Here is a 27885-nt window from a genome sequence, read left to right as displayed (position 1 = left end):
AGTAGAAATGTTTGTGTAAATGTGCATTCAAACATGCGGGCATGCATGTGCTTTATGCATGGTTTCAGGGGTTCACAGAACCCCCTGGGAAGGCCAGCATCTTGGGTCTGCATTTTAAAACCCCTTGCTCAACTTGCTAAACTTCATGGTAAGTCATATGAGGGAGAGTTTTATTTACTTTTAAAAAATACTTTATTTTATGTAAATAGTGTTGCCTGCATGTAGTAAGTCTGTGCAACACATGACTGCAGTGCCTGTGGAATCCAGAAGAGGGCCCTGGATCCCCTAGAATTCATGTTACAGATGGTTGTGAAACATCATGTGAGTGATGGAAATCAAACCCACGTCCTCTGGAAGAGAAGTCAGTGCTCTTAACCACTGAGCCATCTCTCCAGGCCCTTACTTACTTTTTAAAGCCTCATTCACATGATTTCCTTATGGGACTTGGCTTATATTGCCTTCATTCATAGTCATAGTTTTGGTGCTATTGGTAGCAATTGTTTCATATTACCTCTTTCTCCCCTTTGGCACAATCCCTGCAATACTTTCCGGGTAGACACCTATCATTTCACACTGAATTATAGTTTGTATTAAAAGTATTTCTGTTTTGGATTTTCAAAATATGCCATGCATGAATGTATTTCTTAGATTTGGGATTGATAAGAAGTACGAATGGTAGTGCAGATCATTAGGTAGCGCACTAATGCCTTTCATGCCATTCTGTGCCAGTATTCAGTCAAGTATATTTATTACTCATGTACAAAGAAGCCAAGGTTTATCTGAGAATATAATTGTCTGCTCACCGTTATGTGTTGTGGACATAGGTTAGAAAGCGCATCTACCTGATGAGTTCCGTGCTTTCTTGTGACTATTCACTGTGCTGGTTATCTGGATGCGTCTCTCACTGTGCTGGAGATCTGGATGGGAGCAGAGGTTATTTCCTGTCTTCCTCAATCCTACCAAGTCTGGATCCCATTCCCAGGGCATCTGACAGGACTGGCCTGTGTTGGAGCAAAGTGATGGTCTTTAAAAGCTGATGAGGAAGTTCCTTAGTCCAGCCTGGCTTGATTCCTCACAGAAAAGGAACGCTCCATGACAGGCCAGGGCCCAGCTAGGCAGTAGCCAGTGGCTTTCTTCCCTCCCCAAATCTCTCAGGCCATTCGCCAGCTGATGCAGGCAGGCCTCTGCAGTCACCACATTCCTCACAAAAGATGTCAAACTAAACACCCGGTTGGCGCTTTCCCAAGCTGGCCCTTCCCATCCTGTCTTACCATGACCGAAGGCACTCTATCCTCATCAGCTGTCCTTGAGTCTTTCTCTGTAAACTTCTGTATTCTTCTGTGACAATTAAAAGTGGCTTAAGTGAGTAGCTGTGACTATTTATAATGTAGCGGGCAAGATCTCACTATTGACCCTTAAATGTTAGGATGGGAATAAATTGGGAAGAATTCTCTTTGCACATCTAGCAGACTTGAATGTTAGTGACCACACTGGAAGAATCTTCCAGAGGCAAGCTTGTCTTTCCTCTATGAGTTAGTTTAATTTTGGCATTCCTAAGGGAAAAAAATATGTAAGTACCTCAAGGGCAGAAATATTACTCACTTTATGTCTAATACTTATCATCTAAAATTAGATACAGTGAATAAAATTAATTTATAATCTTTGTACCTTTTCATCCAAACTAGTAGATACCTGGCATTGTTTTAACTGATCATGGTTGTTAAATTATCCCATGAGGTTTAAAAATTAAAATGTTAACTTATATAACTGTAATCCTCATAAAAGTTATTGACTCTCAGTGTATGAGTAAACCAAAAGGCAGGTATGTGGTGTGGCTATTCAGGCTTACTCAGATTAGATAATTCAAACTTAGAACAAAATTTTTTTAAATATTTATTTTCGTGTGTGTGTGTGTGTGTGTGTGTGTGTGTGTGTGTGTGTGTGTGTAAGAGAGACAATGGAGGCCAGAAGAGGCGTCATTCCTTAGAGCTGGAGTTACAGATTGTGGAACTGCTGCCAAAGGTTGGAGCCAGGAATTGAACTCAGGTCCTCAGGAAGAACAGCAAGCACTTCCAACCACTGTGCCATCTCTCCAGCCCCTTGTATCAGGTCTTACTGGTGGGTTTTCTGCTCTGCATGGTTATTTGCATTGGAGGGTGGGCAACACTCTTCTTTTACTTTCTTTTCCCTCTCACATTATTCTGAAGTGAAATTAGTTACACTAGTTTGAAAAACAAATGTGTACATTAAATTTAAGATTTGTGCTTTCTCTTTCGTTTTCCTGTATAACTCTCTGGATGGAAAATAAATATCAGGATACTTGGGACCAGAAACGAGAGGTGAAACGGCTTGGTGTGTGAAGAAAAGCAGTTCTTTGCCAAGCTTCTTCACAGCTCTGTGTAGAAACAACACAAATAACTAAGTAAATTGCCTCCCCAGGGAAGCTCTGTCTTGTCTGGATCATATTCCTTGTTGTAAGCAGTATAATTTCACTTTTTTTTTTTTTTTTTTGGTATGGTAAAGTTCCTTTTAGAGTTTTTACTGGAAAGCCGGGGAGACAGCTGAGTGGCAGAGGCCATCACCTACCATGAGCCCTAGGTTCAATCTTCAGGAACGACAAGAAAAAGAGTTACCCCGGAGGGTTATGTGCTGTCTCCATAGGTTAACAACATCCACTCCAGGAGGTTAGTACTGAGCGTGTACTTGTGGATCAGATTTTGAGCTATGCAGTCTCTAAGGCTTTGCAAAGGTCAGTAACAACTGAAAGATGAAGGTTAGAAAACACATCCATGGAGCTGAGAAAATGATCTGGTTTTAAGGATATGCTTAGCCTTGTAAATAAAGATAAGCATTTTTAGAACTGATTTAAAAACAAAGTTTGCCAGAGGAAAAAAAAAAGCACTAAAATAACACAGTACTGCAAGGAGAAAATGTGCCTGTAGTCTGAGAGCGGTGATGACATACACTCAGACGCCGTCACACGTTTTTAATATGACAATATTTTAGAAGCCGGTGAGATGACTCAGAGTAAGGGCACTTGCTGCCAAACCTGACAACCTGAGTTTTATCCCTGGGACACACATTTTGGGAGGAGAGAACTGACTCCTTCAAGCTGTGTTCTGACACGCTTAAAAACAGACGGGTGCAATGAAAAAGTCTGGAATATTAAAATTTCAAAACCAAACCAAAAGATAGGCACCTTGGCAAGTAATATGCAGCTCATAGAAGACATGGGTTATTTTCCAAAAATATCAAAAGCCCTTTAAGCCAATGCTTTATAAACTATGCAAACTAAAGTGTGGGAAGATCTAAATAACAGAGTGTGGCGCCACACACCCACTCAGGAGGCTGAAAAGGGACAGGTCACTGGGCATTTGTGGTGAGCCTGGGCCACACTGCAAAAACCTCATCTCAAAAGTAAATAAATAATGATGTATACATTTTTTAAAATTAAGGAAAATAAGAGCTTTAGAAAAGAAATTAAAAGTGGCTCCAAATGTATGAAAAGTATCGAGTCTCGTGTATTATAAGAAATGAAGCTAAAAGGAAGAGATTTGCTTTTTGTTTCTCAATGGGCAAAAGTCAAGGCTTTTGCCAGTGTGTTGTACAGGAGAGGGTCTGAGGGGAGCATGGGACACACCCAAGCAGAGCAGTATATCAGTACAGCCTCCACAAAGATTGGCCAAAGCCTGTCAAAATTTAGATTATTATGTATGTGGTCTTTAAGCTAGCAACACAAATTCTAGTGCTCATTTTTTAATGAAGATCTTGCACGTAAGTTGTCCTCCAGTTGTCGCTGTTTGATGATGTATGTGCAAGGACATCTTTGACATCACATAATGACAAAATGTTGGAAGCCAAGTCAACTTCAATGAATAGGAAGGTTGTACTATATACTGTACCACTGTGATAATATATGCATGGCGTGGGTTGATTTAAAATTATTGAAAATGATTCACTGGGATAATACACCAATGCTGTTGGCTCTCCAAGCATTTTATTTACTAAGGTGTAAGTGATACTTACAGTCAATTTAACATTTTGGACAAAGAAAGAAAATACATTTATAAATCCATATAACATCTCTAGAAAGATATAGATTAAACCAATTATATTATCACTTCCATCAAAGAGAGTAATATGTGTAGATTTACTCTTCAAAGAAAATAAAAAATATGTAGAGGAAAAAAACTTATGCTTAGTGGTGGTGGTGCACACGTTTAATCTCAGCACATGGGAGGCAGAGGCAGGTGGGCTGGTCTCTGTGAGTTCGAAGCCAGCCTGGACTACTGAGCGAGTTCCAAGACAGCCAGGGCTACACAGAGAAAACCTGTCTCAAAACAAAAACAAAAACAAAAACAAACAAAAAAAAGAAAAAGAAAAAGAAAAGAAAAAAGAAACTTATATATGTAAATAACTTTTATAAGGAAATTGGAGAAACCAAGACAAAGATTATATATGCAGTCAGGAATGTTGAGCTGTCTCGGGGTTTTATTTGAAAATCAGGTTTGTTCTTTGACAATTTTTGACATGTCTATAAATTATAAGGTAGGCTCTTCCTCAGCATTTGTCTTCCTCCCACCTCTATCAATCCCAACTGCCTACCTGTCCCTTTCCCAGATTTATGGCTTTTGGTTTGGTTTTGTGATCCATTTAGTGTAACCGGGGCCATTTCTGAGATCATCAGATGGGGACTATCCATTGGAAACTGACGGGGTCATCAGTGAGTATATAACTGAAGGCACAGATTCCGCCTTTCCCTCGGTCTATAGGTAGCAATTAGTTTCACAAAGATAAGGCAGGGAGCTGAGATTTTTTTACTCCTTTTCCAATTAACTTGTCATAGTCTCGTGGATGCTAGCAGAAAACATGAGGTCTCTGGGTCAGGAACATTAGACTTTCTTGCTTGTGGCCTGGGAAGCATGATGACCACCCACACATATGTCCTTTCTTTGTCTGCAGCCTCCCTAGAGGTAGCATGGACACAACATTCTCATGCCTGCATTAACAGTGAACTCATTTCTGGAGAGCAGTCCTAAATCCAGCCTCAGCCTGAACCTGAACTCTGAAAAGACAGAGTAAGTGGCAGTTAGCCCCACTCACACTGTGTGCAGAGACACAATATGCTTGTGAGAATCATTGTCCATCTCCTATTTGTAAGTAAGTACATTCACATACAGACATCCGCAAATGTAGGTAAAGCTTAGAGGCTAAAAGTAACTCGGTACTTTAAGGCTCTCAGCCAAGTTGCATGGGGTGTGTATCTATTTGTTATTGATTAGATGACTAGCCTTGGATCTTGCATCTCTAACCCAGATGGGATCAAAGGTCACTATGGTCACAAATTCCATTTTCCTATCTGGCCCACTGTTTTAAGGGCATGCTTTTGGTCTGCTGAGATTAAGAACGGGAATGAGTCAGCACAATCCCTTCTGACTACTAACACTCAGCTGTGGCACTCCCCAAGGGGCCTTTGTTAGGCTCCCAGGTTTGGGAAGTGGCACCATGGTGTCCTTTCTCACTGGAGTGTGTCTCCACGTTTGTTCCCGGTCTAGCTCAGTGTCGCACTGAAATCCATTTGAAGCCTGTGCTTTGCGAGTCCAAACTGAAAACTGGGATTGGAGGTTCAGCCTTGGCTCTGGCACCTGGCTAACGAAGTGTGTGGCAGGAACAAGCTTTCATTCATCGGTGGAATACAGTGGGTTTCTGTTTCACAGTTTGGGGTGGGCCAGTGGGAGCCATGGTGGGTCTACTAAGGGATGAATTGGCACCCTGTTGGGAAGGTGTTAAGGCCCTCCTGGGTCACCTTGAAATGCCCTGTTTTTGTAGCACCAATGACCCATATTTTATGACTTTTTATTTAAAGATAATATACATGAGTAAAATATGTGAACATTAAGTATACTGCTCACTAAATTTTTTTTTTTTTTTTTTTTTTTTTTTTTGGTTTTTCGAGACAGGGTTTCTCTGTGTAGCTTTGCGCCTTTCCTGGAACTCACTTTGTAGACCAGGCTGGCCTCGAACTCACAGAGATCCGCCTGGCTCTGCCTCCCGAGTGCTGGGATTAAAGGCGTGCGCCACCACCTCCCGGCCTCACTAAATTTTTGTGAAGTGAGCATGCGCGGATGACCAGCACCCACTGCACTTCCTAGCTCCCTGGTGCTTTCCTCCTGATCAGCGTGACCATTTTGAACTCTTAAACAGAATTCAACTTTGCAACTCTTCTGTGGGTGTCTCCTTTTGCCTCCTGTTACACTCATGCAACTGTGTTACACATATTGCTTGTGGGTGGCCAGGATCTGTCCGTTCCTATCACTGGTTCTCAGCTGGCCTGATTTTGCCCCACGGTGGGGGAGATGCTGATGTTTGGACCTTATAATCTTCACAAATGGGCTAGGGAAGAGGCTGCTTCTAAACACCCTACAACACAAGCAAGAATGGTCTCAACCAGTGCTGAGATGGAGACACAGCAGTGGCGTCTTCCATCACGTGACTATTATTCTACTTATTGACCTGTGTATTTCCTAAAGCCTAACGTATATTCACAAACACTGTGAAATCTAGATGCGGCTTTGAAATTCTTGAACTCATGCTTACACAGACATTAGATGACCAGGCAACCAGGCATGGTGGTGCACACCTGTAATCCCAGCACTTGGGGGGCAGAGGACGGAATATTGCCAGACTGAGGCTAGCATGAGTCATATAAGATTCCTGCATCGAGACAGAAGGTTTTCCAGTGAGAGGTGTCATAATAGTGAGAGTAAGTGTTAGAGTGAAAATTAATTGTTGTGTATGATCTCAGCCATAGTCAAAATTTCAGAGTTGAGGACGGTTCTAAGAATTCAGAAGAGATTCTAAATAAAGAGAGAAATAAGCTAGTCTCACAGGCTTTCCATCACAGGACGAAAGGGCCTCTCTCGCCCACATGCATGTGACAGTGTGTGTGGTGTGTCCATGTTTGTGTGTCTATACGTGTGTGCATGTGCACATGGAGGCTAGAAGTGAGGCAGGCTCTGTCACCGAACCTGGAGGATGCTGACTTGGCCAGATTGGCTGGCCAGCAAGCCCTGGAGGATCCTCCCGCCTCTGCTTCCCCAGCCGTGGGCCGACAGGCATGCGCCACTCTGCCTGACTTTTTTACAGGAGTGCTGAGAAATAAACTTGGCTCTTCACATTTGCATACCAAGAACTTTACCTACTGAGACGTTTCTCCAGCCCCCTAAGGCAGGCCCCACTTGTGTGCACAATGTATTTGTGTACATGCTCGTGTAAGTGCATGTGGGTTCACATGCATGTAAAAGCCAGAGGTCAGCATCCAGTGTCTTCCTCAGTTGCTCTCCACTGAGTGTTTGAGACAGAGTCTACTACTGAACCTGAAGCAAGCTCACCCACTGAGCTCCACTAACCAGCCAGCAAGCAGCCGGTGCTCCAGCCTCCACCTCCTAGCCCACAACTGACATTTAATGAAGGTGCTGGGGATCCGAACTCGGGTCCTTGTGCTTTTGCAGCAACTGATTTACCAGTGGAGTTCTCTCCCCAACACTGAGCGGGACTTTTCTTAAAGACAGCTTCACTGAGGGGTAGTTTTCACACCATTTTAACTAGAAAATCCAAAGCTCCCTAGAAAAGTTACCGAGTTGCACAGCTGCTGTCTGAATTTCAGAACCCGTCTACCACACCCCAAGTCCCCAGACCCGTGTGCAGTTGTCCCCATTCCTGCCCTAAGACCCAAGGAACTGCTGGTGTTTTCATTTCCAGATAGTTTCCTTTCCCGTTAGTGGAATGATAGACTACGTGGTCTTCTGTCTGTCTTAGCACGTCTTCAAGACTCAACACACAGTCAGTCAGACGTCAGCACCTCATTCCTTTTTATGGTGGAGTAGGATCCCTTTGTATAGACAGACTTTTTGGGGGGGTCCATTTACAGGTTGATAGACATGTGGGTGGTTTCCAGTATGGAGCTGTTGTGAGGGAAGTATACCAGGCTTTCTGGGGCACGGTTAAATGGCTGACAACACCAGGTTATTGGGCCCATGTCTTATCCTTATGTCCCCACTGAGAAAACACAGGAACATCACAGGGAGAAGGCTGAAGAAAGTGATATGTGAAGTGTTGATGCAATTCATCTTTCTCATTTGTGGCGAGTTTTCATTTAGATTATGGATTGAAACCCTAGTAATCTGAACCATCATATTTTAGTTTAAAATTAAGGTGGTCCTTCATGACCATTCAAAAACTCTCCTGTTTTCTATAGGAATGATGAGAGGGCTGGCTGTAAAGCTTCTGGCTGTTAATAAAGTTTTATTTCATACCAGTCAATAACCAACTATACTGCTGCACCTAAAAGAACTGGCATGAAGTTTTACCCTTCAGGTCTGAGTTATCCAGTTTAATTCACTATCTGTTGTCTTCATGACATGCATGTTTGATCAAGCATTCAGAAAAACTTGACGTTTATGTAAATAACGGGGGGGGGGGTAGTATAAATGTCTCATGCTTTTTAAGTGATATTTTTATCTTGTCTACTCCGTGAAACTCAGGTTTATATTTCTATTAATAAATGCCTTATTCATTACAGAACAAAGATAAGAAAGAGGGAGGAGGGAGATGGGGGGAATTGAAAATATCGCTTGCCATATCTGTTTTCCATTTTGACATTTGTCCAAGAAAAGATCTGTGCTTCAGGTTGGCCGGGATAGCCTGAGCCTCAGTCTACAGAAGAACAAAGGGTAGTACACTCTCTCCTCTTACCAGAGTCTGGAGTCACACACCTGTTTTACTAGTACTGGTCAAGAGGTAACATTTTTTAAGTTAAAAAAAAAAAGTTCATTCTGGGAAGATTTTCCACCTCAAATCCATGGGAATTATTGGAATTTTAGGATTAAGTCCTTAAAATCATTTTATTAGACATAAAGATATGAAATATGGCATTCAAAAATGTTTCAAAAAAATAAAGAAAGAAAGAAAATGCTCCTATAACCAAGCATATAAAAGTGAAGAAAGTTCCCACCTCTGGTGTCAAGCCATCGGCCTCAAATGAAGTTGTAGACGGTGTGGATTTTAGAGGTGGGGCTGGTGAGAATGCTTCTCTTTATCCTCCCTGGGTGGTGTGGTGACTGGCAGGAACCATTAGAGGAAAGAGCATGTAGGAAATCACAAGCAGTTTGATAAGTTCTGAAGTAGAGCTGAGCCACTAAAACCAAAGTGTCTGGAGGTCTCTCCCCTCCATTCAGGATTGAAAGCAGAGGGCTCAAAGCTCATAGATATCATTTGTGCTTCCCCTGTGGGTTCTGAGGATAGGGCCGAGTGTTTCAAGGTGTGTAGCTGCTCATACCATACGTGATCTAGACCCAGACCCACAGGAGCCCACAAGTATCTTTTCCGATACTGTGGCATCACTGTAAGTGCAAGGGATTATGTTTTGGCTCACCAGGCTTCTGTCACCAGACCGGTAGTGTTGTTTGTTTTTGGTCTTTGTGGGGGCCTGCCACCCACCTCCCAAATAAGTCACACACAGAAGCTTATTCTTACTTATAAATTCCTGGCCTTAGCTTGGCTTGGTCCTTGCTGATAGTCCATCCTTTTTGTCTGTTTCTTTGTTTGGATTTGGGTGGTTCACTTTAGATCCTTCACCATGTTTCACTCTGTAGACCAAATTGTACTCAAACTCACTGCAATCCTTCTGTCTCAGCTGGGTGTTATGATTACAGGCATGAGCCACCATGCCCAGCTTTCTCCCTTTGCTCTGTGTAAAGGATCCGAGTGTGGGGATTTGGGAAGCTGGGAGATAAACCTAGCTTCCAAGGACTCATCTCTAGCCTGAGCACTAAAGCCTTGTCCCAGAGTCAAATATTCTGTTCAGGGAAGGGCTCCCAAGTGGCTCCATATGTTTAACATCTGATACATCTGAATCCCAAGAAATCCTTCGCAGACTTCGCAGGCAAGGCTTCCCCTATGCAAAGCATATCTAAAAGTTGAATTGGCTCCCGACAGGAGGTTGGCATGTCTTCAGGCTGTGGTATCGTTGGCTCCCTCCACTTTGGTTCCATTTTCACCACGTGGAGAATGAGGAACCCTGAGGTCATTTTTTTGTTTCACTTTTGTTTTCTTGACTGAGGAATCCCCTTGACCCATGTAGCACTTTCTTTTTAATGTTTACAGGAAAAGAAATGCCAAGCTACATTTTGTTTCGCTTTGCTCTATCTATAAAGTCTTCACAAAAGTGTGTTTCCTGCCGTTTCCTCCAGAGACACATCCAGGTAGGAACTGCAGGAGAAGGAGTGAGTGTTGAGAGAAGTCTCTGGGGTAGAAATGAAGGGGTATGAATGCGTCATCATTTTCAATTGCATTCGCTGTGTGATATGAGGTGCTCTGCTCTTGCGTCGTTCCTTGGGCATTTCAGAACATTTCAAAACAAACCAGAACTTTGCTAATTCTGCCAATGTCCCACTGGCTGTGCAGGGACAAGAGTGTGTGAGGCACCCCATTGCCTTCCCCCTTCAGAAGCCCACACCTCCTCCTACCACGAGCAACATGTTTGCTAGCCCAGAGGGCATCATGCTCCTCGCTTCCTCATCTGAAAAATAAGGAGTAATTTTTCAGACCTTCCAATCTAGTTGGGGGAAAAAAAAAACTGAATGACACAGGTAATTAGGTATATATGTACAGATTGTTTTTCTCTGAGCAGTTTATTAAAAATGTGCAAGCTGCCCTCTGTAGAACGTTGTCCTTTCCTTTCACACGCTCCGTCCCACTCTAGAATCTGTGAGTTGTGCCAGCCAGAAGGGGAATGGCAGATTTCCAAAACCAGGATGGGGGTGGGGGATCTCTACTCATTGGTTGGTAGAGGGGGAGGCTGCTCAGCAGAAAGTCTGAATTCGGTGGTTCTGGAGTGTGAGGTTGCATTCTCTTCCCTTCAGTCCCATTCACACCCAACTCACACACCTTCGCAGACCCCATAGCCCATTCATTTACCTCCTGGCCAACAAGCCAGTTTGCAACTAATTTCAAGGCCATGTGTAGAAGCTCAATATGCTCAACATCAGCTATCAGGTCTTGGAGGAAGTTAGCTAAACTTCAAAAGACTATTATGTCTACAGTTTCAAAACGAACTGTAGAAGAGTAAGCGCCAACGACCAGAGAGATTGTTCTCCCCCAACGCTGCTGTTTTAATTTTTGTTTTTTTTTTTTTTAGTACTAATAAGATTGAAACCAAGAACAAATTACCATCAGAGGAGAAAGACATTCCTGTGAAATCAATTCCTAAAGGGAGAATTTTATCAGTGACATAAAAACACAGGTGAACAAGGCAGAGAGGGAAACATCTACAGTGTTCAGATGGTGTGTGTCTGTAATACAGGGCAGGACCAGGCCTTATTTTCTGCGAGGTTAACCCTTACTAGGATACCAGCTAAGATACAGGAATGTCTAGATAAATTTGAGTTTCAGATAAATTAACAGTTTTGTTAGTGTCAAATAAGTCCAAATAGCACAGTGAACATATTATACTATTTTTTTAGCCTGGCAACTTTAACTAGTGACTTGGTGTTTTTAATCACTCAGTCTCAACAGTGTTTGCTGAGTACTTACTACTGGTATAATGGAAAAGTTCAGAGGTGGCCTTAGGCGGCATATGTGTCTGGACTGCTTTCTGAAGCTCCAACCCACAGTTCTTGGCAAATCACTGGTGCTTAATAAAAATTTTTTTTTAACTTTAAAGGAATAAAATAGCTTTTAAAAAAGTTTGACTCATATAACCAAAGTGTAAACACAAGATCACATATATGAAAAGATAATGTAACTAATAGTACCTTATTGAGGGTTGTAACCGGTCAACTTACTTAATAAACTAGATCATGTAAGTAAAGAATTCAGTTGCTAAACAAGTCACTTCCACTTCAGTAAGAAGTGGTGACTAGCCAGGATTAAGTAGTGATTAAACAATAATAGTCTCATCAGAATTTAATATATTTTTTCTTAAGTTTAAAATTGGCTTACTATTATCTATTTGATACAATACACTACAGCAGCTTAATTGAAGTGTAATCACTATATAAATATTTCAGTATTTGATGTGTTCCCTTTCTGAGTTTGGGCACATATAAACTTTGTCAGGTTTTTAGCCATAAACTGTATTCAAATCTATAACTATATATACTTTAAAAACATTTCTTGGACTGGAGAGATGTCCCGGTGGTCCAGACCTGGGTTCTGTCCCCAGCACCCGCATGTCAGCTTACAACTGTCTGTAACTTCAGTTCCAGGGGATCTGGTGCCCTCTTCTGGCCTCCACAGGCACCAGGCATCTACATGGTGCACATACATATATGAAGACAAAACCTTCATACACATAAAATAAAAATAAATGCATCTTTCAAAAAAAAGTGTTTATTTTTCAGAATTTTATATGTGAATACAATGAAATAAGATCATATCTACTCCTCACTTCCCCTTCCAACTCCTCCCATATTTCTCCAACATACCCCCTCCCAACTTACAGATTTCATTTCATTTGTGTGTGTGTGTGTGTGTGTGTGTGTGTGTGTGTGTGTGTGTGCATGAGTGTATGAGGATGTATGTGTGAGCAGAAGGTGCATGTCTGTGCATATGTGGAGAGCAGCAACGAGTAGCAGATTCCTGGAGCCACAGTTATATGTGTTTGCAGGATGCCTGCCTTGTTAGAAGGTGTCAGGGTCTGACCTCTAGGCCTCATGATTGTACAGCAAGTTCTTTTAACTGCTGAGACATCTCTCTAGCCCTCTGTTTGCTAAATTTAGAGTCTGATAATATTCCAGGCACATGAATTCAAAGGCAGGTGTGAGCAGAGAACCCCTAAAAACAACTGTTTGTGACCTACGTTTGGACATATTGGCTAGTCTTTCCTAGACCTGCCTGAGCAGTGAAATTGTCTGAGACACTCTGTTGTTGTTTAAACAATAAAACCCTCCTACAGTCCTTAGATTCTACTTCTCACCAGCTTGTAGACGAATTTCTAAACAGTTTTATTAAATAAGAAACACAGAGCCAAATACAGGGGTGCAAGCCGTAGAGATCAGAGCAATAGCCGCCAACCAACCTTAGCTCACCACCTCGCTGTAGCTTCCCCTTCCTGTCTAACCTGTGCCTTTATTGCCTTCCTGTTCTGCCTTCTCATTGGCTCTAAGCCCAGCCACATCACTTCCTCATCACTGCCTGTCTGTACAGACCTCCAGGTATCTATGGTTGGTACTGGGATTAAAGGCATGTGTCACCATGCTTGGCTATGTTCTTGACCACACGGAGACTCTGTCTGCCATGTGATTGGTTTAAGGGCGTGTGCTACCACCATCTGACTTCTGTTTATGGCTGACTATGACCTCTGATCTCCAGGCAAACTTTATTTATTAACATACAAATAAAATATCACATTTCAGCACAAATAAAATATTACCACACCAGCTGAATTAGAGTTTCTTAGCTGGAGCCCTAGGAATCTTTATTTTCCACAAGGAAAAACTAGGTAAGGTGGAGAAATCAGCTATGAGGCCAATCAGGATCCCGTGGGGTAAGAAGAGGAAGTTGTGCAGTGAGTCTGTGGGTGGGGAGGGTGACTGAGGCCCGGCTGTAACCTGTAAGCCACATGTTTACTTAGCAAATGGATAAACAAATGACCAGGGAGCGAGGACATTCTAAGCAAGGAGAACTCTGGCCAAGGTTTAGAAGCGTCAAAAGGAATATCCTGTTCTAAAAAGAAGAATGGGGTTCATGTGACTGTCAAAAGAAGGGCCTAGCATGCCATGAACCCATAATCCTGCCCTGGGAGGCTGAAACAGGATTAGTACCAGTTTGAAGTAAGCCTGGGAAGCTTAATAAAACAAGCAGGAGGGAGCAATCAGAGAGGCTGACAGCCGTAGCTGTGTTCCCGCATGAAGTCCACGGCATTACCCTGAAAGCCACGTGGTCTACTGTAAGATTTGAAGCAAGGGAAACTTACTTTGGATGAGAGACACAGAAGCCACTTTGAAAGGTGTTGGGAAGGCTCCTGGGAGCAACCGGCTAAGGAGCTGGGTGGGTGGAGAATAATTGGCTGAATTTGGTGAGAAGATTTAGAAATAAGTTGATACCTTTTGAAAGGAGAGTGAGAGATGACTCCTCAGATGACAAGCAGCCCTATGAGTTAGTGCCCAGGGGAGAGGACGAGAGGAAGTGGGGGAGGGGCAAAGACAAGAGGGTCAGTTCCGTCTGGGTTGTGCTGTTGAAGTGGTTGGAGAAGACCATCAATACTAGGCATTTGGGTATCTAAAGATACAGATTTGGGATTTCTAGCATCCTGGTGGTAGGCAAAGTCTTGGCAACAGATGAGCTCATTGAATGTCCTTTGGAAGTTCTGTAGAAAGCAGGATGGAGAGAGCCCTGCTGTAAAGACAAGGTTGGGTGGCTTATAAACAACAGTAATCGAATTGTATCTGTACTAAAGCACCCTTTCTGGGATCCTGAAACTGGGAATCCATGGGAAGAATTAGATACCGAGGAGGAAGAGACAAGCAGAAATGTAGTAGGTGCCTCTCAGGTGAGGAAGGGAAATCCATGATTCAGTACACAACTGGAGGTTTTCATAATGGCCCAGCCCAGGAAGCCGAAGAGCTCAGGAGACACCCTGCATCTGAAATCCTGGAATAGTGGACAGAGTCTCTGACTGCCTGGCTTGTGGAACTGTAACATGGCAGATGGGATCCGTGAGCTGTGAAAATAGAAACTGAGTCATGTAACTACCCATCTCTCCTGGAGACAAAGGCTGTATAACCGGAGGTACTGAGAGGGAGATCAGCCTCTGATGGACTGACTCATATGAACCATTGGGAACACTTGGTTATCACCATCTGAGGTTCCCACAAATATCAGGGCCCGGAAAATAAAAGATTCTATTGTCTCAGTAGTTCTCAACCTTCCTAATGCTGCAATCCTTTAATACAGTTCCTCATGTTGTGGTGACCCTCCACCATAAAATTATTTTCATTGCTACTTCATAACTATAATTTTGCTATTGTTGTGAATCTAACATAAATATTTTTGGAGATAGGGGTTTGCCAAAGGAGTTGTGACCCACAGGTTGAGAACCACCGCAATAGATAAAGGACAGGCATCCCTGGGGGGTAAGCATGAGTGATTTGATGTCTGTTGCCCAGTTCACCGAGTCCAATAGCACCATGTGCACGTGATAGTTGAAAGTGAAGTTGATTCAGCACAGGCCTTGGGACTGCTGGGGGACTTTAGGGGCTCTGCTGTGTCCTATGGTGAGATGTGATCTTTACAAGGTAGGAAAGGTTTTGATAGATCTGGCTGATTTGGACTGGGATATATAAATTGGGTTTGTACGGTACCAAAACAACCAAGAGAAGATAAGTAAAGGTCAAAATAGGCAAAGATGTCTGTCTAGGTTTACTCTATCACAAATATAGCAGGGTTTGTGTTGAGCCAGGGTTCAAGAGGAAAAAAATAGTAGAAGACTGATTACAGTGCTCGCCAGCTTTTAGGAATGTTTAAAACCCAAGCAGGGAAGACCTAATGAGACATTCATACAAAAGAAGATTAAGATGTTCCAGGGTGGGTAATTATCCCGACCCCCAATATGATGTGTTCATTTCTCCCTGGAAGAAAGTATACCGGCTGTGGAGATTGTTCGTCCAGGGCCCTTTCGGCACCCAGGTGTGACCAATGGAAAGGCAAGGATCACAGTGCCGGCCTGGAGCTTGTCAGAGATGGGAACCAGCTCCAGCAAAGCCTGTGCCTTCTTGCAAGGCCAGACAGCTCAACTTAGCTCAGCACTGAGTCCATAAGGGTGGGGAAAGTGATGTGTAGTGGCCCAGTGGCAGCAACAACACCCTAGGAGTTGCCTGCCAGTTGGGCAGGGTGCCCCAGGATGCAGTTTCCTGAGCCATCACCCACGCCGTGGTGGCTTTCTGGTGACGCAGCTGCTTTTGGGTCTACCTATTCCTCTCCATGTGACCCAATAATCTCATGCTCCGCCAAGCTAGACTTGGGTAGAATCATTTCTTCAATCTGTCATCAGTGCCCTATCTGAGCTTAATAGACATTTTTCATGTCTCCCTAGGAAAAGTCACACAGCATAACTAGTGCCGAGCACCCTTTAAGGGAAGATTTCAGCCCCGCCAGGCAGGGACTCCTGACTGGCAGGGACATCTAGGAATAGTGATATGCCTTTTCCCAGGAGTGGGCAGTAGGCAGGATGTATCACAGTTCGTTCCAAATTCTACAGCTGGAGCCTGGAGCCAGAGGTGGTGGGTCTTCAAGCAAGTTCAACAATGAGATGCATTCCGAGAATTGGGCAGACTCCAGAGCATAGGAACAGAACCAACCAAGACTGAAAGCATAGGAGCGTACATACAGCTGTGGCTCAAAACAGAAGCAAAGTGCCCCGGGGTGGTGAGCCTGTCCCTGCAGAACTGAGTAATCCCCCATCTAGTGACAGTCCCATAGTCCTGTCTCTTCCAGCTGGTGCCAGGTTTGTCTGCTGCCCAGACCTCTCATACAGACTTCACAAGACCTCTGACAGCACACACACTCCAGGGAGGAGAAGAGTGCTCATGTTTTCCCCATAGCATGTGAATAATGCTTGCTTACTGAATTTGCCGTTCAAGATTTTCCAGTCATGTTCATGTGTTTTTCAGAGCTTGTGGGGTGGGGAGGGGAGATATCAAATAGTGTAAAATGTCACATACAATTTTTTCAGATCTTATGTTTTTTCTTTTTATCTTTTTTTTAATTTATTCTGTGTGCATTGGTGTGAATATGTCAGATCCCCTGGAACTGTAGTTACAGACAATTGTGAGCTGCCATGTAGTTGCTGGGAATTGAACTAGGGTCCTCTGGAAGAGAAGCCAATGCTCTTAACTACTGAGCCATCTCTCCAGCCCCAGATATGTTTTAAAGATGCTCCACTTAAAATATATTTGTGTTGTCATTTTTTTTACTTAACGGATTCAAATTATCATCCACCTGATGTCAGTCTATGCTTTCTTTTTGGTGGCTTCCAAAAGTCAGCTCATCTCAGCTGTCAAGGTCTTTCCTCTTTAAATCATTATCTTGCTTTCAGTGTAACCTATTCAACAAAGCTCTCGATGACAGGAATTGGTGATCAGTATCCATTTGGCCTTAAGGAAACTTTAATTTATCCTGAACCTTCATTGATCACCATTTTTATTTAATAAATCCTAGATTTCACCATTTCTATATTGTGCAATAACTGTTCTTTTGGCAAGTGGTTTAATTTGTTCTTTTAAGTAAGTTGCCAGCTCTTTTGTCTCAGTTATCACCACTGATATTTTGTCCCTGGACACCTAATGTGGCTTGTTTGAATTGTTCTCACAGTTCAAGAGTATTTATACATGTTTTAGGGAAGTCTGCTTAGCATGATAAATAGTGCCATGGTTTGGCTGGCTCTGAAGTGTCCCCTGAAAACCCAGATGTTAAATGTTTGTTCTCTGGCCTGCGACTCTATGGGAAGGTGGAGACCTTGGTTGGAAGGAGCTAGGTCACTAAGAGGTGTGCCCAAGGGGGTCCTGGGATCTTGGTCCCTTTTCTCTGCTTCCTGGCTTTCATAAAGTGAACAAGCCTACTTGCTATGTTTTGTATGACACATTCTGATACTGCAACCACAGACTACCATGGACTACTGCAATTGTTTTTTTAACTCTTTACTCTTTGCTATTTGAGGGGCCCACCACTCAGCTCCCAAATAATCACATGGAGTCTAATTCTTTCTTATGAATGCCCAGCCTTAGCTTGGCTTATTTCTAGCCAGCTGTTCTTAACTTAAATTACCTCATCTACCTTTGTCTCTGGGTTTTTATCTTTCTCCATTCTATATACCTTTCTTTCCTTCTTACTCCATGGTTTGCTGTGTAGCTGGGTGGCTGGCCCCTGGCATCCTCCTCTCCTCCTTTTCTCACTCCTTGATCTTCTCCTCCCAGATCTCTCCTCCTATTTATTCTCTCTTCCTGTCAGTCCCACCTATCCTTCCTCCTGCCTTGCTATTGGCCATTCAGCTCTTTATTAGACCAATCGGGTGTTTTACACAGGTGCAGTAACACAGCTTCGCAGAGTTAAACAATGCAATATAAAAGAATGCAATGCATCTTTGCTTCATTAAACAAATATCCCACAGCATAAACAAATGTAACACATCTTAAAATAATATTCCACAACATGACTATAATAAACTCTAAAGCTGTGATCCCAAATAAACCTTCCTTCCCAATAAGTCATTATCTCAGGATAATTATTATTTGACAGAAATTAGTATTTCTGTCACATTATAGAAAGCTGAGGGACATAATCAGTGAATACTGTATCTAAATCACCTAGCCCATTATGCACCATGAGGAAGGAGAGAGACAATACTTACAGGTTCCAAAGATTTTATTAAGTCACAACATAAGTGGGTCACTGATGTATCAGGGCTACAGGACAAGGACTCGGGAGCTTTATTCTTGTGACAGCCCCAAGCAGGGCCAGGAGCGGGGTTTATAAGCATAAAATTCATAAATATTTGTTGCCAATTTACAGCTATAATTTTCACCAATCAGGATTTAGAGCTTCGGGGCTTCCTTGAATGTTCCATCATTGTCAACCAGCATACAATGCAAGCTTTTCGGTCCAACTAATCAGATTCATTTGTTCTTTCTGTTATTAGGAGCAGCCATAATGTTTCTAGAGAACTAAAGATGTATAATGACTATTTCTATAGTTTAGGGAGGAGGTTGATCAGCCATTGAAAACTTCTCAACTCCACTAGGGCTTGGGAACCTGAACTTTATTTCACCCTGCAGGTAAAATGGAGTCTGAAATCAAAATGGCAGTACTTGGGCCAAGGTGCTTTTGCCTGCTCCCTTCAGTATCCATGAGCTTGAACTGAACATGGTCACTTATCAGTGTCCTTTGTCTTTGGTCTCTTTACACACAATCCATTAGAACCATCTCTTCCTCTGTATAAACTCCTTAAACACACACACTATTTTAAAAACAGTCACTCTTTGTCTTAGTTCAAGTTTTATTGCTGTGAAGAGACACCATGACCACAGCAACTCTTATAAAGGAAAACATTTAATTGAGGTGGCTCACTTATAGTTTCAGAGGTTCAGTCCATTATCATCATGGTGGGGAGCATGGCAACATGCAGGCAGATGTGGTGCTGGAGCTGAGAGTCCTACCTTGCAGGCAATAGGAAGTTGACTGAGATCCTCAGCAGTATCCTGAGCATAGGAAACCTCAAAGCCCGCCCCTCCCCTCCGCAGTGACACACTTCTTCCAACAAGGCCATATCCACTCCAACAAAGCCACACCTCCTAATAGTGCTACTCCCTATGAGATTATGGGGGCCAATTATATTCAAACTACCACACTCTTCTTCACTTAAAACTTGCCTGTCCCCCAGTAACTGCAAGATTGAAACTGAGTGATGAATGTCCAGTGGGTGGTAACTGCACCAAGGCACAGAAAAATGGCTTTTGTGTTCCACTGCTACCAGACTCTACTATGTAAGTAGCATGCTTTGGGGGACATTCCCAAGGGTGACCACAGTGGACACAGACTCTGAAGTAAAGGTAAATGAGTTACTAAGGAGAATTTGTGGAAGAGAGGTTCCCATCTGAGCTAGTTGTTCAAAAGCTGCCAGGCCTATGTTGAGGACTTTCTTTTTTTCTCTGAATGAAGCAGTTAAAGACCAGTACAGTAGCCAGCATGGTTAAACAGCCTCGCAGCACTTCACTGTGCATGTTAGAGGGACTCTGTGTGCAGGGGCTGACCCTAAGGTGTCAGGGCAATCTCTTGTGGGTTTGCTTAGTGATTGCTTTGGGTTGCCTATTTTCCTGTTGATTATAATTTACCTAGGAATTTGCTTTTCCCTGCATATTGGAATCCCTGAAAGCAGCTTATTTTCTGGTTACAACATCTTTATATTTAAGACACATATTACTTCCTAATTTAATGCTGAAAAATCAGAATATAGAAGCAAGATGGAAAACAATTATCTAATATTTCCTAAACATAGGGTGATTACGATTAGTATTTCTGTTGCTGATTTCCCAGACTTTTTGTTCTCTATAGCCTTATGCAAATAAACACATATGTTTAAAATGTGAGTTTAAAGGGGCTAGAGAGATGGCTTAGCGGTTAAGAGCATTTGCTTTTTTAAGAGCTTTTGCAGAGGACACAAGTTCAGTTCTCAGTACCCATGTCAGGTTCTTAAAACCTCCTGTAACTCCAGCTCCAGGGGATCCAGCACCCTCCTTTGGCCTTCAGGGACACTCACACGTGTGCATAGACACACATAGACACAAGTAAATAAAAATAAATCTAAAAGGATGAAATTTAAGCTAATTTACTCTGCACACTTTCTCATTTGAGCCTATGGCATGACCCATGTTCAGGTGGGAATGCACAGATATAATGAGGAGATGCTACACTCTCCTTAACTCACAAGCATGTTTATGGCTTCTCGTTTTAAGATTTTTCAATAGCATTGCTATGAATAGTTTTGAATAAGGATTGCATTCCCCGTGTTATGATTATAAGGATTCTTTTAAAGCTGGAGTAGGGCAGAGAAAAGTCAGAGTGGAGCCTCCGCGTTCGCAAGGAAATGTGCATAGCTTTACTTCCACCCACGGAACACTTTCCAGCAAGGGAGCAACAAGGGTGTGGTGAAACACCTCTGAGGGTTAAGTTCAAAGGCCAGTGAGTTGTTCTTAGGGACACTGCAGTTTGTCTGCACTGTGCAGGGAGAACTCAAATGCACTTGCTACTTTTTTAACAATTCTGCACTCCTCACAACCAGCTTCTGTACTGAGGAAACTAACCCTGACTTGAAATTTCTGGATTCCTCATTCCTTCGGGGCTCTCCCCTTTGTGACATTCCTCACTGTGACTCGGCTTGGCACTGGCTTTGGCTCTGGGTCTGTCCCACCCCACCGTGAACATGCTGAAGTTTTCCCCTCAGGTTATTATTCTCTTCTGTCCACACAATGTCAAGGCTGAGGCTTTCTGCCATGACCTACGGCACCTCACCCTAAGTTCCAGAAGTTTCTCTGGCTCTCCCCTTTCTGCACCACCAATAGCAGGAAGGGGAGTGTCAGCAGAGGGACACTGCACCGAGGTTTGTGTGATATGACGTGGATTCTGAATCGCTCATGAAGTTGACCTGGGCAAAGGCCTTCCCTCTCCACCGATAACAAAGTGCCACTCCAAGAGAGCCAAAATAAGGGTAGTACATTGGATAAAATGAGGTGCCTGTAACTGCGATGGGTCTGGTTGGGATGCTTCCTGGGTGAGTGTCCATAACCAGACCTGCAAGAGCAGCGACATTCTGGTTGTCATTGAAACGCATGATCCCACAGAAGATGCTGTCCTTTCTCCTGTCTGATGTGACCAAGAGTGGCACCATGCCAGACCTGCCCCAGAGAGAAGGCACATGCCCAGAACCTCCTCCAGCTATGGTCTGGTCTCCACCTGGTTCTCATTAAATTTCACAGCCTACCCTGTGTCTGGGATTTTCTTTGCTCCTTTATTTAAATAATTATCTTAGTTAAACATGTCATCAACCACAGGGGGGAAGCATCCTACTTTTCAGAGGAACTTGCTGTGTGTCAAAGCACAAGGCGACTATGAAGCGGCTTCTAATCCAGGTTTGCTTGGCTCCAAATTGCATACTTACAACATTTTTGTGCTTGCTGAAGGGAAATTTTCTTGGCTTGGAGATCTAAAGGAAACAGGGACTTTTGAAAGGGACTTCTTTGAGACCCAAAATAAAAGTTTGTCACCAACTTTGAGGTTCCCGCCAGGTGACAGTGTTAGAAGGGCACTGAGGACGAACTGTGCTTCCTGTACACACAGGGAGGCAGCCAGTTGCTCTCTTCATGTGCGTTTTACAGAACTGTAGAGAAAATCCTTTTGCTGCCAGCATTTTCTTTCCAGCGCTTGAAACACCACATGCTCTTCAGAGACCTGCAAAGCGTCCAGTGGGAGGAAGCCCTTTCGGCCGCCCCAACCCTCTGCTGTCAAATAACACTCAAAAATCCATTTTATTTATTTGCCTTTGAAAAATATAAAGATTGGTTTTTGGAAATAAATAAGCAAAATACTTTTGCTGAGCCAAAAGAACTCAGGACCTGGCCATCTGAAAATATTTTTGTTTAAACTTGGCTGTAGTGAATATATATCATGATTAATACACAACTCTAGGAGCTGAGAGATGGCCCCGTGGTTAAGAGCATTTGCTGTTCTTGCAGAGGATCTGGGTTTAGTTCTCAACATCTACATTGGAGGACTCGAAACCTAGAATTCCAGTTCCAGGGGGATCCAACGCCCTCTTCTGGCCTCCTAGGGCACTGCATGCATGTGGTGCCAATATAGAGAAGTAGGCACACATACAGATAAAGGAGAATTTTTTTTTTGAAGGGCGTGACTTTTAAAAGCCAGGTGTGTGATGGTGGCACATGCCAGTAATCACAGCTACATAGGAGAAGAATAACAAGTTCTAGGCCACCTCAGACTGCACAGCAAGCTTCAAACTTTCCAAAGGACTGGAAATATCAGCTGACCTGCAGGGTTCTCAGCCAGCATGTATGAGGCCCTGATTTCAAGTTCCACCACTGTTAGTTAAATAGACAAACAGAAACAGTAAGTAAGTAACCACAGTGACAGCCTAGAGCAGTTTCTGCTCGCAGATTGTTGAACTGGTTTTAAATGAAAAACTTTTGGGGATGACGTCAGTATGGTGTCAAAGTACTCACAAAAGATTTACAGAGCCTGAGTTTATGCTGATTTCTGCTCATGTGCAGAGAAAACATGGCCAAAAAGAGACAAAGCAAACTTTGGACTCGTGCACAGGCGGATAGGATACCACAGTCTAATGTCCTGTAATTACAAGTTGAGTCCTCTTCCAGAAACACATCAGCATGGAGCAAACTGCTTCCCCTGTCTGCAATCTTAAATGCTCCTTGTTTCCTTACCTTTAAAAGCATGCATCTAGTAAATCTTACCTATCATGAAGGCACACCTAAGTGTGCCTTCAGTGAAGAAAGTATAAGCCTCTAGCAAGACTTTATCAAGACAGAAACATTGCAGTCACCCCACAGGTGGCTGTTGTTCTAACACGGTTGGTTTGTTTCCCCTAGTTTGGGACTTCCTATAAGTGGAATCACACATACGTAGTTTTCCATAAGACTTCCCAGAGTTGGAATAAGGCCTTCCATTCATTTCTTCCATGTTTCACATATCAGCCATCCATCCATTTTGGCTTCTGAAGAGTGTTCCACTTTGTAACCCTTCTACTATTTTAAGCTAGGTTTTTATTTCAGGGATACATACCTTTTCCTTTTTTTTTTAATTGATGACAATTATTTCCAGTTTTTAGTCAAATAAGGTTGTTAAAAAACATTCTTGTATAAGTCTTTTTGAGGACACACGCCTTCATTTCTCTTGAATAAATGGCCATAGTGGAGGTAAACATTTAATTTTGTAAAACAGTTGTTACACACACACACACACACACACACACACACACACACACACACACACCATCAATATAAGAGACATTCCTTAGCTGCCATTAGATGCTATTGGTATCTTGTTTTGGTTTTATTTTGTATTTCCTTGGTAACTGATGAATTTGTGCACTTCGTGATGAACCTGTAATTGATTCCTCAGACCACTGGTATCTTTTTAAAAACTGAGTTCTTTTTATTATCGACTTGCAGGTACTCTTTATATACGTTTATAATAGTGTACATTATATGTATGCATGTTGGGGGTGGGGTGGTGCATGTGTATGTGTGCACTCTCTTCTCTCCTCAGGGCAGATACTTCATTTTCTGACCCATCTTTCAACCCAAGATGATGCCAAGGATTCTGCTGGCTTGGTGTCTAAGACTGTCCTAGCACAGAATAGGAGCTGAGTAAACTTACTGAAAGAATCAGTGAAGGAACCGAAGAACCAACTGACTCCTAGTCCTGATAATTTAGACAGTAATCTTGGTTTAACGGCACAGCAAAGATGGACTGAGGAGATGTGAATGCTCTCCTTGAACTGTAAAGTGACTGATGCGCCCTCTAGTGCAACTCTGTCTAGTGTGCTGGAAGTGTCTACCACCTCCGGGTTCTGATTAGATTTGTCTGATGGGGCATGAGAATATCCACTTTTGAAGACTTAGGTAGTTAACCTGGCTGAGACCCTCTCTCACTCTGATCACATTAGACGAATCTTAAATTGCTGTGTCAGTGGCTCAGCTTAGTGCCTGGTGCTAGCGCATGGTGGCTGGTGGCTGGTTCCATCTGCAGGCAGCTGCTGGGAGATGTGTCTCTCTACTGTGGCTGGCATGAGACTGTGAGACTAAGAAGCCATGCTGGGCTCCATTTTTGTGTGTTTTGAACCTTTCCTTAAGCTTTCTCAGGTTTCATATGGATATATGTTGCCAGACATCTGAGTGTCATTTGTAGGCAGAGTTTTTCATTATGACTCCTGGCTCCCAAATAATCACACAGAGACTTAATATTAATTATAAATACTTGGCTGATAGCTTAGGCCTATTACTAACTAGCTCTTATGACTTAAATTAACCCATATTTCTTATCTACACTCTGCCACGTGGCAGTAACATTTTTCAGCACTGCATGTTCATCTTGATGCTCTCCGCATCTCCTGGTGACTTCTCATGACTCCCCCTTCCCAGTACTCTCTTTTTGTCCACATGTTCTGACTAACCTCTACCTACCTAGCTCTTGGCCATTTAGCCATTTATTACACCAATGAGAGCAAGAAATACCCAAGATTGTTCCACAGCAAGAAGCATTCTTCGTTGGGACTGTGGACACTAGACCATACTCCAGTGGGCGGTCCCATACCCATGTACATATGGGCAGCACTAACTGAATAGAATGGACTATTGAGAGAGAGAGAGAGAGAGAGAGAGAGAGAGAGAGAGAGAGAGAGAGAGAGAGAAGAAGGGGATGAAGCTGGGAGAAAGGTGTGTTTGGAGGAATTGAGGGGATTTGAAGGAGGGAAATGGGGTGGACATGATATTTAATTGCATACATGTATGATTTCTCAAAGAGTAAATAAAAGAATAAAAATAAAAAGCTGGGTACATATATCTGTAATCCCAGGGCTAGAGAGACTAAAACAGGAAAATTCAGTTAATTCTCGCTCCTGAGCTCCAGGCTCAATGGGAGATCTTATCTCAAAAAATAGAAGAGTGATGCAGGAAGACACCGAACATTGATCTCTGGCTCTCACCCATGCATCCCATGCATACCACACACACATGCACACACACACACACACACACACACACACACACACACAAGGGTAGGGGGAGAAGACAGAGGGAGAGACAGAGATAGAGATAAAGAGATATAGAGAGACAGACACATAGAGAGAGATAGAGAGACACTCACAGAGAGAAAGAGACAGAGACAGACAGAATAGATTTTTATGATTCAAAAATTACTACATCACAGACATATATCTGCTGATTTACTTATAGTTTCTTTCCTGAATAACAGACTAAAATTGTATAAACGTCCACCCCAAACTGTGCCTGCTAGATCATTTAACTTTTTAGTACCCATTAGACATTTTACCTTCCAATTAGAATTTACATGAAGATTTAATTTACATCATATAGTCTGTTACCTAACTGGGCTGATGTTACTATAACACAGATGCAGACTTGTGGTGTGCGAATTGGCCTCCATGCCTCATGACTGGTACATTTTAATTTCTGTTGGGGATTTGAAAGGTCACAATATTCATACATTGACACTGGGAAAGTAAAAGAAACGGAGTTTAGTTCTTTTGAGGCAATGACCGCTGTGCTTAAAGACTAAATTCTTACCGACTCACTGCTGGCTAGATAGAGAAGAGCTGTATTTGGCTTGCTTTCTTTTCTTTTTGAGACATTTCACATTGTAGCACAGCGTAATCTAAAACTCATTATGTAGCCCAGGCTGGCCTTAAATTCCAGGCAACCTTCCTGCCTCAGCCTCCCAAGTTCTGGGATAATAGATGTGAGCTGCCACATCTGGCTTTGGCTTTGCTAAGATTTTATCATGTTACCTGTCTCCATAGGGACAGGATGGATCAAACAGCCCTCACTAGAATTCCCCTTGCTGCTGGAGTATTTGGTTGTTATGTGTTTAAGTCCACAGGATGTGGGGAGAACATGCATTTATAGAAGCAGACATTTCCCTCCGCCTCCTAGAGAAGGTGCCCAATTTTAACTGCCATGGAATCAGAGCTATGACAGAATCAGAATAGTCTAACTTGAATAGTCTGAAAGAGCACAGAGGTTGTTCTAAAGGCAAAGTTTGTCTCTAAACTAGTAAAATTATGATTCGTACTCTATTTGCCAGTTCTAGCTGGGAAAGGCCAGAGACATAATTCTATTAGTGATGTAGCAGGTCACACTCTATGAGTCAATGCAATACTACACAGTACTTCAAAATTAATTATTTTGTAAAAACAAAAATTCTCCTGGCTTATGTGTAAATGAATGAGTGGGATGAAAAAAGTTCCCATACTGGGGGATGAGGGTGGGACTTTTTAAAATATGTTTCATAGAAACTGTTGTATACCTCGACTCTGCAATTTAAAGTTAAAATGAGTGTATATGCTCCATGTAAAGCATATGCATTTTATTAATGCTCAATCTTTTCTTTTTTTGTAGGACCAGCAAAAATCCACCAATGTGGTCTACCAGGCCCATCATGTGAGCAGGAATAAGAGAGGACAGGTGGTTGGAACCAGGGGAGGATTCCGAGGATGTACCGTGTGGCTCACAGGTATTACACACACACACACACACACACACACACACACACACACACACACACACACACACACATTTTCCAGGTACCTTTTTTAAGATAGAAAATTGATATGTGGCATGATTTTAAGGAACTCAGTGTGACTTAAAGGAAGTGAAGCGAAGAGCTGTGTAGATGCCTGGCTGTCGGCCATTACTCTTCTATCCATGCTAACTAGAGTCGGATGGGCTGAGGGAGGTTACTAGCTATCAGGTACCATTCTTTGGCAACACAAGATGAGACAAGTGGACCGTAGCACCTTTGTTCAGCTCTAAGGAGCTGCTCATATTCACCCCTAGATGCATTTCCTAATTTGACAATGAGTATTTGCTAGCCTGTCAAGTTACGGATGTTTAGAGCTGGTTTTCTGATGTCTTGATGTTCTGGGGGCCATTTCCATGAACAAACAGAATCTATGTGAAAAGGATTGCTAGAAATCTCACCTTGGCCAAGGGTTATCTTCTGCCTATAGAAACAACTTGCTGACCTTGAGATGACCCAGTGAATATCCCTTTTCTTGTCTTTTCCATCCACATGTTCCAAAGCTGAAGGTTAGTGACAGACCTGCAATTAGGCCTTAAGACCGCCACCGTCCCATGTCTGAGTTCTTACTTGAGATAGATTGATGATATAGCCAGGCTTCAGAAAGGGAAATCCAGGAATACTTCATAGACAGGACTTTCCAAAACTGGAAAAGCCCAGAAGCAACAGCATGTTTATTTGGGCTGTGAGAGGGGAGTGTGTACTATTTTCTGCTCACACAGGCAAAGATCTAACTGGAGAGCGGCTCAGGAGAATGTGGAGCTAGCAGGAGGGCCTGCCTGAATCATTTCTATTGGTTGTTGTTTGCTTGCACTGTTTCTGGCCTGCGAGACAGGGTCTCACTGTGAAGCCCAAGCTGGCCCAGAATTCACGATTACCCTGCTTTAGCCTTTCAGTGTGGAGTTACAGGGTGGTGGTACACGCCCAGGTTTGGTTTGTTTTCTTTCCTTGCTATTCTTGAATTCTTCCTGGTGCCCGTGGTTT

General features: G+C 42.9%; 1 protein-coding gene across 2 annotated transcripts in view; it reads left to right on the top strand.

The window, feature by feature from the left end:
- The window catches only part of Papss2 (3'-phosphoadenosine 5'-phosphosulfate synthase 2), a 72476-nt gene that overhangs the window by 14081 nt on the left and 30510 nt on the right, over positions 1-27885 (top strand). The window contains exons 1-2 of one of the 2 annotated variants that reach the window (XM_059258936.1): positions 10161-10262; positions 26721-26835. In XM_059258936.1, coding sequence (XP_059114919.1) covers positions 10173-10262; positions 26721-26835 — 205 coding nt within the window. In that variant the 5' untranslated portion in view covers positions 10161-10172. Of the gene's footprint in view, positions 1-10160; positions 10263-26720; positions 26836-27885 lie in introns of those variants that run through there. The other variant, XM_059258944.1, reaches the window with a different exon arrangement.

Source organism: Peromyscus eremicus, chromosome 1 (genome assembly GCF_949786415.1).
Source record: "Peromyscus eremicus chromosome 1, PerEre_H2_v1, whole genome shotgun sequence".
In the NCBI taxonomy this organism is placed as follows: domain Eukaryota; kingdom Metazoa; phylum Chordata; class Mammalia; order Rodentia; family Cricetidae; genus Peromyscus; species Peromyscus eremicus.
Note: the sequence above shows the minus strand (reverse complement) of the source record. Positions and strands in the feature narration are given on the sequence as shown.